At 34.3% G+C, this 14,550-nt stretch overlaps 1 protein-coding gene across 9 annotated transcripts in view; it reads right to left on the bottom strand.

Moving 5' to 3' along the window:
- Nucleotides 1–244: 244 nt before the first annotated feature.
- RALGAPA1 (Ral GTPase activating protein catalytic subunit alpha 1) overlaps nucleotides 245–14,550 on the bottom strand; it is a 212,502-nt gene continuing 198,196 nt past the window's right edge. For 5 of the 9 annotated variants that reach the window (XM_043489272.1, XM_043489279.1, XM_043489275.1 and 2 more), the window contains 3 exons: nucleotides 10,325–10,449; nucleotides 3,489–3,491; nucleotides 245–1,583 (listed from right to left, as the gene is read on the bottom strand). In XM_043489272.1, coding sequence (XP_043345207.1) covers nucleotides 1,435–1,583; nucleotides 3,489–3,491; nucleotides 10,325–10,449 — 277 coding nt within the window. In that variant the 3' untranslated portion in view covers nucleotides 245–1,434. Of the gene's footprint in view, nucleotides 1,584–3,488; nucleotides 3,492–9,690; nucleotides 9,722–10,324; nucleotides 10,450–14,550 lie in introns of all 9 variants that reach the window. The other 4 variants (XM_043489274.1, XM_043489281.1, XM_043489277.1 and 1 more) reach the window with 3 other exon arrangements.

The following is a 14,550-nucleotide window of genomic DNA, read 5'->3' as shown; positions in this document are numbered from 1 at the left end:
GAGGGTGAGATAAACAGATGCTTTAACCAAGTGCATTGGAGGAAGTTTCTGGTGAGAGGCTATGGAACTGAAAACTCTATTTTTAGTAACTGTGGTTAGGATCTCTGAGAAATAAACTGGGGTGTATCCAAGAAGAGAATTAAAATTCATTTTTCATGATTAGCTAAGATAAACCTAGGTTTATGCTTTATGGCCCTGCTTATTAAGTCTGAAAAAATATAAAAGACCACTCATGAACACAAAATGATAAGAATATTTTTATTGTATTATTAAATACCATCTTTTTTCCACTGTTACAAATTTGTAGATACTACATGAATGATGATACATAATTTATATTTTATAGTTTGCCGATATGATGTATTTACACATGCAGTTAGTACCAATGTCATGCTACATATTTCTTCAGGAGATGCTCGTTCAAAAAAAAAAATGTGAGCAAAATGTGAGCAGCTTATCTACTGTAGGAAAATATTTCTGGAGGGTGGAATGTATACCAACCTGCACCTGCATGTTCAATATTAACAATATTAGATTAATTTAGACTCCTGGATCATGTTCCCTTTTCTTTTAAAATAATATACATAATTTAAGCCACACACTTAGAAAAGTTTTCTTTCTTTTTTTTTCTACCCACCCCACCTCATTCTTCCCTTTTTGGTACTTAAGAAAGAACATAGATATACCAGGGTCCAGCAGCCAATAATAAGGGGCCATAATCTCAAAACAGAAGTGGCATTTAACAGTGATACCATTTAAAAAGCAAAACATTAGAAAAATATTTGGAAGCTAAACATGAATCAGAGTTCAGCACAGTGATTTTTCTGGTTATTAGATATGTCATGGCATCACCTGCTGCACAGCCAAGAAATGAGACACTGCTTTGGGAAGAAAAAGGTAATGCTAAAATTATTTCAGCTGGAACTTGAGATGCTAAAAGACCATTTATTTTAAGTGGTTTATTTTGATAACATAAATAATCCATACACATCAAGTGTATTAACAAATCTGCAACTTTTGCCACAACTTTACAAATGTTTAAAGATGTACATTTATTAAAAAATTATATATTTACTGAGCCATAAGGTTGTAATGGGGCATGATAAAATCATGAGGCTATCTGTCCAATTATATTTTGGCTCAAAGTTAATTATGAAATTGAAAGTAAAACTACTTAGACATAATTATCAGGGGAAGGTAAAGGGTGTAGAATAAAGCTTCACCCCTTCCTCCCTCATATGGCAGCTTGGAGTGTGGGGGAAATAAACAACCCAAATCTAAAATACTAAGTTACAAATTATTGAAATCCAGTGTTTTCTAAAATAAATGTTCAGGAAGGAACATGCATATTACGGCAAACACAAAGCCTGGAAGGGTTAACGCCATGTTCATGCTAAGGTGGCTACTGGTGGCCACTGCCAGGCTGCTGTCTCCTTAGGACTTATTGGCGGAGCCAGAGGAGCGACGCAGCTTCATGGACATGCGGCTTTTGCTCGTTCGAGGAGACATTGGAGAGGCCAGGTCGGCCCCGTCTACCTGCGCCGCTGTGGGAGTTTCACTGGGTAGGATCTCTGGGTAGGAGCCTGTGGGAAACAGCAAGCGCATTAGTGCAAATCCTCTGGCTCTCCTACAAGAGTAACTTCTCTGCTAGAGAGCCAAAGACCTTAGTGAGGCCTTTTGAGAGGAAAGAGCAAGCCCCAGATTTGCTTGTTACAACAGTCTACTAGTATTTTATTTAAAACCCAGTGATCTGGTGGGCTCATGTCATCATAGTAGCCAGAAAACACCAATTATTATTTCCAGAACCAGAACCAACCAGAGAGCTCCCCGGAAGAAGCAATGGGAAGCAAGATCTTTGGGACAGAAAGGACAGGGATCCAAAGCACCATCAGCATGCATGTGAGGGCTTAAGAAGCAGGTGAGAAGGACCCATACCTATCTCTCGGGTACAGAATATAATCAACAAAAGGGCCTTCACTGCTCAAACTGGAAAATAAAACAGCACCAAACGTTCCCAGAAGGAACTTAGTAGTACGAGACAATTAAACATGCTAGGAAGTTAAATTTAAATATGTTTTAAGAAGGAACAAGATAAATTCTGGGGGGAGAGGAGGGTGAGGACACGATCTCTCATCTGAAAGTCAGTTCAAAAAGAAAAAGCTGCTCTCTCAAAATGTCTCAATTTAGAAGAGATAAGTAATGCTCTTGTTTTCTTAAACTTCTGTAGTTACCAGTAGAGTCAGTAGATTTAAATATTTAAAAGAAGCAAAATTGGAAAATTCTTCATATCATGTACAAAGCAGTTCTTCACCTTTGCATGTTATTTCTATGAATTATGATTCTCTAATTTACAGCAGTACTACAGAACTTTGCATACTACAGGCACTCAAATATTTCATTAAAAATTAAAACCCCTGAATAAACAAAAAAATCTGCAAATAACAAAATTTTAAAAATTCTGTATATTTTTAGGCACTTTAATCCAGGTTTCCTTTATGTACATAAAAATTATGTGTGTCACAAACAAAGGTACATGACACAAGCTGCAGGTTTCAACTGACCCAGCTCCTTACTCTGTAGGAAACTTCTGGCACATCTGTTAGCCACTGGAGCTCCTCACTGACACCCTGAGCTTGGGAATACTGATACCACTACTTCCATATAATGAAACACTTGTGCCTAAGTTTAAGTTATGAATATTTATAAGGAAACAAAACTGTTCTATAAGGGGTACAGATCCTACTGAGATGTCTTAGAAAATTAAGAATGTATCTCTGTAGAACACTTCGAAGTGTTTTCAAGGTCAAATAGTATACTCAAGAACAAGTATATATTGTCAAGGAAAAACAAGTATATTGTCAAGGAAAAAATATTTCATCACTAATCCTAATTCAGGTAAATTGCCCTCTTTTTCAAAGTAACTTCTCCAACATTCTTTCTTTTCTAACTGAAATGAGGTTGGCCTTCAAAATACAAGAAGGACATGTACTTCTGTTCGCCTTTACTCTTCCCAAAGATCTGAACTGGTTCATACTGGACCCATACTGGAAATCTTACAGAATATGAATCCATGGCCCTTTTTAGGGGAGCACTGCAGACAGATGGCAGAAGGAAGGTGAAGAGCAGTAGCTCATGCTTTTCGGGTAATGCATACTTATTTCCGGCCAGTCATGAGAGGCCTTCCCATGTCTGTTTACCTTGAGATGGCCAATGTTTTCTAGTGGAGGTTTTGGGAGGAAGAGAACTATCACTGCATTTCTTTCTTTGTTGTGAATGAAGAAATGGAGTAGCGAGCAGAAGTGAGAAAACAAAAGAGAAGACAGGTAACAGATATGAGCGACATAGTGCAGAATTTTACAGGTGTTAACAAAGGAGCCGAGAAGACAGTAATCAGGTTTTTATTATGAAATACAATTGGGCATGCAATGTGTTAGGGTGATGAAGTTTCACAATGGATAAATGCTTGTACATTCAAATGTTATACTTACCCACTAACAAAACAAGTTCAAATAGGAAAAAAGAAAAGAAAAAAAAGGTCTATGAGAAATTCTATAAACATCTACCTTTTAAAGTGTTCATTGTACTGGTGGCAGGTTATCCTAGTCACTCAATCATAGATTCTCTCGGGCTGTACTGTCCAACATGGTAGCCATAGCCACATTACAGTTAATTAAATGAAAATTTAAAATTTGGCTCCTTGATGCAAAGGAGCATCTTTTAAATTGTTTAGCTGTCACAAGTGGTTAGTGGCAACCCTAATGGACAGTGCAGACACAGAACATTTCCATCATCACAGAAAGGAACGCTGCTTAGAGTATGCCAAATTCAAAGAACATTTTTTTTCAAAAACCGCAATTCCTCTACATCCCCCTTACTGCCTTCAAGGTGAAACCCCTTTCAGTCAACTGAGTCAAATCGGACTTTTTAGTGTGTGTGTGGTATAGAGCTATTAGGACCTCCTCACGTTTTAGCAAATGATGTTTGTGCTAGATACTCAGCATACCCAAATTCCATAAATAATTGATAGTGGATAGATCTCAGTTTTAGATTTAAAGAATAATGTGATACTTGCACTTCATTTCACATCCTACTTTAAGTATTGACTTATGTCACCTGAGTCATAAAGAATACTGACTTATCTCTATCAGTAACATATTCTCAAGTATCAAGTTTAAAAAATATATGCTCCTATGCTTTATAAAATGTATCTATTACTAATGTTTTTACAGTACTCACACAGACTGGTGTCTGTATCTTGATGGTACAATATATTGATTCATATTTTGTACACTGATTACAATGAACTTTATTACAAGCAACATGAAGAATATGACTTTGGGGATCTATAAAGATTATAAAAGGGCACTTAATGGATCGTTATTTGTTGTGGCTTTGATTACACTACTTGCTGACAGGTATGACCCATTTAAAACTGCTAAAGTTACTGGAGCTACTAAATGATGCCTTTAAAAATATTGTGACTTTGAAAGCAATTCTAAATAATATTGAACTAAGAGGTAGCGTCATGTTAGAAACAGCACAGGCATGGGTTAGACAGACCTAAGTTAAATGACAAGTTTAGTTTGCTGGATACTGGGCAAACTAACCTGAGACAGCTTTCTTATTTGTAAAATGGAGACAATACTAGCTGTATTCCAAAGTTGTGGGAATGAATGCCTACAAATGCAAAGACCCTGACATATAGCAGGTATACAATAAAACTACAATAAGAGCAAAACTTAACAGACTTTAAATCAAAACAGATGAAGATTAGAAAAGACGGGATAGAAACTAGAAATAGTTTTTGAAGAAAATGACCAATAACAAAATGTTAATTGGTAAAATGTGGAGAACATAACCATTTAGTTTGGGGGAAAATAGAGAATTTATCCACTTTTATGTTAATATTCCTACAAAATATAACGTTTGTTAAAGAACAGATTACCCAAATAATCTTACTGCTTTAATATTGTTAAAGGAGTAGATATGTGGTTAAGATTAGTGTGGACGCACCACTGAATGTCATAAAGTTAACACGTAATTTAAAATAAAACAACACAGAAATACAGGCAAACATGAGGTTTCTTATTAAGATATTCAAGAACTACCATTATTGCAGACTGAGAACATATCAGTCTAAACTTGTCATATTTTATCTCCTTACAAATGGGAAAACTGGGTTTCAGTCGCTCGGTCGTGTCCGACTGTTTGCGACCCCATGAATCGCAGCACGCCAGTTTAGGATAAATGAATTCATTTGAGTTCATGGAGATAATAAACAGCAGAACTAGGATTTAAATCCAGATCAGTCTGACTTCCAAAGCCCATAGTTCGCCCATGGCAACCTTAAAACTATATAAAAAATAATGAAGATTTTTCAATGGATGGAAAAGTAGAGCCTTCAAAATAAAAATTTTTAACAAACTCTAATTTGCAAACATGACAGGTTACTGGGCAATTTCTCTCCTCCCTCAATATCAAGAAGGGACTGAAAATATTTAGACTAAATTAATAATTATAGTAGTTAAGACCGTGCACTCTGAAGTCAGACTCTGACTATCAGGTGACTGGGTAAACTTTTTTGGTTTTCATCTCATAGGAGATTCAATGAGAGGATGCACAGTGATTGTTCAATTATTGTTATTTTCATTACACAAATTTTATATCTGAATGACTGGTCTATGTGAAAACTGAACCTAGTAATTATTGTTATTAAAGGTTAATGGACTTTATTTAAGATTAATATTATCTGCTTCTTGGTCAACATACAAGCCAAATTTCTAAGTTCAAAATACTTAGAATATATTTGGCTGCTTTTAATTTGAGGCTAACCTACTGATAAATAAATATCATTAGGAATTTGTTTTTAAAAACACAGTAAACAAACGTATAGCTTATATGTCAAAGGCAGTTGATTTTCTATTGGCACTCACAAATAATACTTAGCATATATATAAAATAACTATCTTCTGAAAAGCTAAAATCTTTTCTTCTAGATCATTTCAAAGTCTGGGAAAAGGAGAAAACTTTTAATGGCTAAATTTTGATGATTCATTCCATTGAAAGATTCAAAGAGATGGGCCTGACAATTGTGATACTGTCTCATCTACATGTGGCAATATAGATTTTATGAATTAATAGCAAAACTGAGGTTGGAATGAAGAAAGATTAGATTCTATTGCAGGTCTTCTTAATCACTATTTGGATTATTTGAATATTATTACTTATTTTTAGAATATTTACTTAGGAACCTATATGTTTTCTAAAGGTAATTATACAAAGTGGTATGTATATGTAGATATACATATATTTATGTGTATATATGGTTGACCTTTGAATGTGGGGACTAGGGGTGTCAACTCTCTATGTAATGTGCCTGTAACTTATAGTCAGCCCTCTATATATGCAGTTCTCCCTATAGGTAGGTAGTTCTTGTTCCTCTGATTCTGTGGTTCTGCATTCATGGATTCAACCAATCTAATATTGTGCAGTACTGTAATATTTGCTACTGAAAAAAAAATGCATGTGTAAGTGGACCTGTGCAGTTCAAACCCATGATGTTCAAAGGTCAACTGTAATGTATATGTGTGTGTATATGTATATATGTATGTATATATGTGCAAGTGAGAGGGAGTCAAATACCAATCAACCCTTTACTTTTTAAAATACTAAAATTTCTAACAATCTGTAGAGAAACAAATCCAAAGGGAGGTATCTAATACTAGTTCAACTGAAATAATAGAGTATTAGAGGTAACTCTAGATATGCTACTAACAGAATGTATTCAAAAATACTTATGGCTGATGATAGTAAAAAAACGTAACACTGGAAAAGACCTGAGGTGGGGGAGAAAAGACAAGAGCTACTTTGAGAAGATAATATGACATTAGGGGAAAATATCAGGATTTTGAACTGCCAATATAATCTGACCAGGAAGAGGAGTAATTTCAAAGTTTAGAGCTAGAGGAGAGGTGTTCATGAATATTAAGATGTTAAAAAAGAAGGTCACTGTAAAACTTTTGATATTTTCCACACACATGCCTCACAAAGATAAAGGGATTTTTTTTCCTGTAATTTTTTTTAAAAATAAAGGACATGAGAAATCTAATAATGTTTTAATGTGGTTATGGAAGATCAACAATGTGTGACATCACGATATCTCCCTCAATGACCTTAGGGATAAAAATAATTTCCCTTAAGTATCAGTCTACTGCCACAGACAGAGTCCATTTTGAGAAAATATAGTTATGAAATTTATGGATCAACTATGATACACCAAAAATGTTTTTCATGTCTATTTAAATAATACTAAAAATTACCTAGAAAAATCCTCCTTGGATTTCAATGTCATCACAACTGATAAATTACTGTTATACAGGAAGTAGGTATTAAATAAGCTTGAGCCAAGTTAAGTACACTTATAGTAGTATTTTTCCACTATTCTACTGAATAGAATTATATTACAGGTTTGGCTAGAAGGAACAGAATTATATCCTTTATATGATTATCATTCTTGTATTCCTTTAAAACATAATTTCAATTTATTGTATTGATTAGTATTAGTTTATATAGATGTGGTATGCATAGGCTATCTGAATTGATTCTCAATTGCAGTTCTGAATGCCATTTCCTTAGTGTGGCAAATAAATTTTTTCATTATATTAAAAAGTAATAATGAACCTAAAAATCTTCACACTACTATGCAATTTTTACAAACCATAAGTCAGGTCCATATGGCTATTATGTGGCCCATATCTTCTCTCTATACTTTAACTTATAACTTTAAAGGGAGTTCTGCATGTATGAGTTGGTTTGTGACAGGAAAATCAAAATCTGCGCTGACTGGGGCAAAGAATCATTCTTCAGATGTCATGTTTTTGCTACTGTAAACGGGTAAATGTTTCCTTTTTTATATTATTGTGTTGAGTTGAAAACCACTATGGGGTCTCTCTGGGGGTCCAAGGGCGAAGACTTCGCTTTCCAGTGTAGGTGTGTGGGCTCCACCCCTGGTCGGGGAGCTAAGACCCCACATGCCTTGCGCTCAAAAAATCTAACACAAAACAGAAACAATATTATAACAAATTCAATAAAGACTTTAAAAATGGTCCACATTAAAAAACCACCTTAAAACTACTCTGATAAAAATTTTATCTTTCATAACTATTCAAGTCTGTAAAAAAGCATAAAAATGTGTTCAGTAATACTGGAAAAGTTATTTACAGGTAAAAAGACCTTTTGAAAAAAATTCAAGGTTATGTTTCTAATGGTTCCTAAAAGCAAAGACAATTAGAAAAAAAATTAACCAGGGACTTTGCTGGTGGTCCAGTGGCTGGGACCTCTGGGTTTCTTCTAATGTGGGGGACAGGGTTCATTCGAATCCCTGGTTGGGGAACTAGATCCTGCAAGCTGCGACTAAGACCAGCCACAACCCCCTCACCCCCAAATTGACCAAAGAGCCTTGAGTTGGCTGCTGTATCATCATCCTTTACCTCAAGTCTCAGAAAGTGAGAATACTACTTACTTCCCATATTATGTATCTGGTCAAATGTGCAGGATAATACATAAAATATAAGAAAAACATTAACAACAGGAATATGAAGGACTCCAGCTAATAAACAACTACAACATAAAACCCGACAGCCTGTATACATTTAAGGGGAGAAGTTAGTCTGAACATGGTCTTATCAATATTTTCACTTGTGAAACTTATGGTTCAACTATGATACACAAAAGTGTTCATGTCTATTTCAATAATGTAGTCTGATATTTTATCAGATATTCTATTAAAAATGAAATATCCAGGTATACTTAACTAGTTTTTACTTTGTTGTTCATTAGTTTTAGTATCTTTCTTTTACCATCTTTCTTAATGCCAAGCTGAGTAATTTCAGATAGTGTCAATCCACCGAAGCAAACCTTAAGACTTTTTAAATCTTTCAAAAGATCGAACCCAGTCTAATATAATTTTCTCTTTGTTAGGTATTTTATATTATTAATTGAAAGGGCTCCAAGTTTCTTTGTAAAGTTATTTTTATAATAGCCAATTAAATGGTGACAGGAATTGAAACTTTAATTTCACAGACTAAACCTCAATTGAGAATTATTGTTATTTTTTTTCAAGCCAATTAGTCCAGAAAAGTACTGTGCCTGTTAAACTTATTTAATACAAAGAAAACTTATATAGTATAAAGAGAATTTGAAGGCTTGTTATAATGAATTTCAAGTATACTGTATTCTTTTTTCCTGCTTCCCTTGAGCATCATTAAAATAGTTTTTGTATTTCAGGTGCCTAGTACAGTGTAAGGCACACAACAATAACTATTTGATGAGTGAGGATATCCAATAACAATGCAACACATTACAAAATACAGACACACCATTTCAGTTCAGTAGGACTACTTTTTCATGCTGAGAAATAAAAAGGTCAATACAACAAGGTGTAACTAACTTCAACCAAGGGTTCTATTATTAGTTATTTTTATCCCAGAACCAATGTTAGTGATTCATGCAGACCTAGGTTAGTAAGTATAATTCTGGAAGAAATTTAGTGACAATTTCTGAAATGTTTAGTATGAACCAGGGCAGTGTTAAGTTTGCTTATTAACTGAGTTACAAGCTTAGTGCTTGCTAATTTTTAAAAAAGGAAATGGGGGAAGAACAAAGGGTGTTTTGTGTGACACTTTGTCTTACCTTCAGATAAACAGAACTGATATTTAATGATCTAAAGAGGGAAAATAAAATAAATGAAACAATCATAAGGAGTGCAAAGTATTACAGATAGGAAGGCCATGAGTCATTTATTTTCTTACTGATTTCTTAAAAATTAGTTAATTGTAAAAATGCAGTACCCTCTTATAATCTTCAAATATTACAAATAATTTACTCTGTTAAGTACTTCTAAATCTAGACCAGTTATTTTAACTTTATTTGTAAAATCAGAGATGATAAGGCAATATTCTTGGCCATAAAATTTGATCCTCCAAATCTGAGAGTGCCTGCTCAACTGTGTTTCTTTTGCAGATACTTCAGCAATGATTCTGTGAAACATAATTGTTACTGCCCTTTAGCTAAGATAAAATGTAGTGTATGTGTTTTTAATGAAGACCGTTGATGTTTAAAGGAACTGTATTTAGGTAAAAGAAAGTATAAATCAAATTTATAGGCCAAATATGAAAATAATGATGAAAAATATCTATACTTCAATGACTGGAATTGTATTCAAGTAAGTTTTTCATTAAGAGTTTTGTTTTTTTCTCAGAACAAAAGGGTATTGCATTTCAAGTTTGAATAATGACCAGTAACTAATACTTGCTTTTAACCTTACCGGCATCAGATGGTAAATGATGGTAGGGAGCTGGAGAAAAAACCTGTGCTGCAAAATCTTCAAACGTCGTTGGTTCCAAATGGTGCTGGACAATCGTTTGCAGATACCGGGCTCTCTCCTCATAGCTGATTTCCTTCAGTTAAGGTTGAACTTAAGTGCAGCTTACATCAGAAAAGAACAGATCTGCTCAAAAAGGCCTATCACTGCTAAGCCATTACTACTTGATAAATACATTCGCCAACTATTCTTGCATATCACAAAGAGTAAAAAAATGTAGCTGTTAACATAAGTTTACTCTTCCGGACACCACTATACCTGGTAGCTTAACAGGGATACATTTATTAGAATATAACTAACAGTAAACTGTTGGAAGAAAGAAAGGTTAACAGTTTACTTGGAAGAGGATTCAACTGCTACCAGGGCCGCCTAGGCTCATCTTGTCTGGTTAAGCAGCTTCGATCTGCAGATGTACTCTGAAAAGCCACATGATAAATATTATAATGCTGCTTAAAATACTATGTCTGAAATTCTATTTTTCCTTTGCAATGATTTATTGTGAAAAATTCCTGCATATCTTCTTCTTTTTCTAAATCCCTGCATTTTCCCAACAATTGTTCTCATTTTGAATGGACGACTACTGTTGCTGTAATCCTTGAATAACTCCATGCAGTTAAGATAAACACACAGTTGAATCTGTATGTCAGAAAAAAACACGCAGTCAATTATAACACTGAAACAGGCAGGAATATTTGCAAAGAGTCCACAGGACTCCTAAATACTGTCTGACAAAAGCATCTACAGGGCACTGACACTGACAGAAAGATACTGTACTTCCCTTTCACCGCATTTTCTTCTCTGATATTATTGACAAGCAACCAGTACCTTGAAGTGTTGTTGCTTTTGAACAACCCACTCCAGGCTTCCTGTTTCAGCAGGCCTGATTGTGCTGTTAGCACAGAGAAGGCGAGAAAGAGAGAGAATATTTCTGTTGTTCACGAAAGCAACTATGGAAATGGCTGTCAAAATGCAGAGCAGCAGGCAGCAACATACAATTATCAGGAAAAACTCACACGCTGACTTCATGTCGTACAGTTCCTGAACTGAGAAACCCGTTAACCTTTCTTCTACAACTTTTGAAAGTTTTCCTGCTGTACTCGGTGTGCTATGTTTGCAGGCTTTACATAAAACATATAAATAAGTATGAAAGATAATAAAAATCTGCCTATTTCTTCTTCCCCATTCATTGAATTTTCCCTAAAACCCATTTTAATATTTTACCCTAAAAATTCATTATTCTTTCTTTTTAAAATTGCAATTCAATTTTTGTTCTTCAGTTCTTTAAACTGTAGACCAGGTCTATAATCAAGACCAAGAAAAAATTCTGAGAGGAAGAAAATTTAAAATGTTAATTCAGTGGGAGATCCCATAGCCAGTTATATTTACGAGGCATTATTGAGAGAAACAAAGTTAAGTCTATATTCATTATGCACTTGACTTAAGACTGTGATGTCTTTTGCCATCTAAATGACTTGAGTAATCTCTTATATTACATTTTATGTATCAAATATTCAAATAATCTTAATTCCAATTCCTTGTAATCTGTTATTTTCACTTCTGAGACTGAACTTCAAAATAATTTCACTCCTGCAATGGGTAGCAACAGGAAAAGATGCTATATTAAAATGATCAGCAGTAAGGATTTTATAGAAGGATCATGCAGACCTTTTTGAGTGTTAACCCAGAAAAGTAATATAGCACACTTTTAAAAGAGAGTATATGGTTATAAATGAAAGGGGATGAAACTGATGGTTCAATCTAAATAATACCACATATCTCACAACTTGTTGGAAAGTACTTTTTTCATTGGGGGAGATTCACAGCTGCCGAATTTTCTGCAGTTAATAGAGTCCTTTGATTCACAGCAGTGCCCCTTGTACAAAAAATACTGGCCTTTGTGTATTACCAGAAACTAATTTTCTATTTGGCTGAAAAGGGAAAAATGGGGTTATTGCTTCTCCCTCCTACAGAGCTTTTCATTATGCCTGATGCACTCAACTTCTAAGCTCTTCTGAGAAAAAAAATAACTGAAGAGGCAAGAGGTAGAAAAATGAGCTTGTTAGCACATTAGAAGTGAAGTATCTTGGTGGGCCCTAGAAATTCCCAGTGGTGTGTTAACTTATCACGCTATGCATGCTGGCACTGATAGTCTCCCAATTGATCACTCTCTTTTCGCACCAAAGGTGCTGCCAGGAAGCAAAGGCTGAAGGCCCACAGGAGAACAGTCTGCTATCAAAACAAGCTGTTTTTAAAAGTCTGCTTGAATGGGTAAAATGCTTCATGAAAAGTAGGGTGGAGACACCTACCTGCTTTTAAAATGCTCTACTTTCAGAGGGCCTATAAATGAAATATTTTACTTTATCTTATTATATTTAGAGTTTACACAAAAATTAGGCAGAGAGAAAGCAAATTTAGTATTTCTAAAGCAAGCAGAATACTTCCAAAGTAGTAAAATTTATTTGGACAAGAAATGAATATCCAGAGAAGATACATTTTGGGGTGTAATTCTATTTCACTACATAAAAGGAGATTCATAAAACTCTCAAGAAACTTCAATAATAAAACTATACAAACTAAAATTATCTAGACATAATGTATTCATTTTATAGAAAAACCACATGATGTATTTAATAAAATTGCAAAAAAAAATCACTAGAGGTAATAATCCTTACTAAATAATTTTTAAAGTTCAAGTATAGGTGGCAGAGTGAAGGAAAACAATCACTGATGGTTGAATTTAAATGAAAAACTGTAATGGTGATGTCTGCAGTTTACTTTTGGGGGATTATTTTCAGAAAATACTGTTAGCTTAGTAACAGTAGACTACAGTAAACCACATTCTAAAAGCTAAATTCTTTCTAATTTTCCAAGTTTGCTATAGTCAAATAAAAAAAGCACAAACAATAATATCAAAGCAACCCAATCTATGTACTTACATCTTTTCTCCTTTTACTTTGGAAAACATATATTAAGGTGATATACTGAACTCGAAGTACTTAAACCATAATCCTGAGTCCACGAACAAGGAGCCTTTTGTGACTAAGATGATTATAAAATTCTAAACAGTGATGTTAGCATCTGCAATGGTAACCATAATCCAAAACAGTTAATTCCTATATGTCCTTAAAATAGGTTACCCACTTATTCCTTAAAAGGCAGCTCTCTAGGGAAGAGTTATTAGTACCTACAAATTGAGTGGCCTACACAAACCTGATGGATAATAACAATTCAAGCTATATTCCTACTGCAATTGTATGTTGCCATTGGCATTGAAATTACAAATGAAATGGGTGAGATGCTAAAAAGGTGATGGCATACTTACAAATTCAGAGTAAAACTTAAAAGTACAAGTCTAAGTTGAATTAAGACAGTTTTTGTTGCAAATCTAAAACAACCGAAGCCAAAACTAGCTAGTGAAAAGCCATTTGATGAAGGAGACTTTTGTCTGGTAGGAATCTTTAATACAGAACTAGCCAATCAAAAGAAATAACACACAGGTGCTGCAATCACAGCAATATAATTATCCACTAATCCTCCTTTCCTTCTACTTTCTGCAAAAGCAGAAGTGGGGGGAAGGAGTATTACCCATTCTAAAAATAAGAAAAAGGAACTAAATATTTTTTATAGTATAAATAAATAGTTTAAACCCAATCTGTACTTCATTAACACAATGTTAACATCAGTATTCATTTTAAGTAACTACTTTTGATTTTAAACTTACATATGAAATAATAAATAATGGCCCTCTGTCACTGGATCAAGATCAGCCGTCATGAAACTAGGGTTCAATTTCAGCCCACTCCTGGAAAGAGATGCATGAATTCTCTGTGCCACATTTTAATCTGAATGTTAAAAACAGTTATTTTGACCTTTGACTCAAGTCCTTGTATCAGGTTGGTGCAAAAGTAACTACGGTTTTTGTATTGTTGAAATTTGCCATTTGATACTGGAACACATTCTAAATTAATGTGGTTATGTTATACATCATTTTAATTTGCAATTCTCGCCTTTTTTTTGCTAATGGCTTATTACTTGCTGTTTACATTTATTTTAGACTATGGAAATAATGCTAGATCAAAAGCAATTTCGAGCAATTTTCTTATTTGAGTTCAAAATCAGTCGTAAAGCAGCAGAGACAACTCGCAACATCAACAACTCATTTGACCCAG

The sequence above is a fragment of the Cervus canadensis genome, chromosome 17, assembly GCF_019320065.1.
Source record: "Cervus canadensis isolate Bull #8, Minnesota chromosome 17, ASM1932006v1, whole genome shotgun sequence".
Classification (NCBI taxonomy): domain Eukaryota; kingdom Metazoa; phylum Chordata; class Mammalia; order Artiodactyla; family Cervidae; genus Cervus; species Cervus canadensis.
Note: the sequence above shows the minus strand (reverse complement) of the source record. Positions and strands in the feature narration are given on the sequence as shown.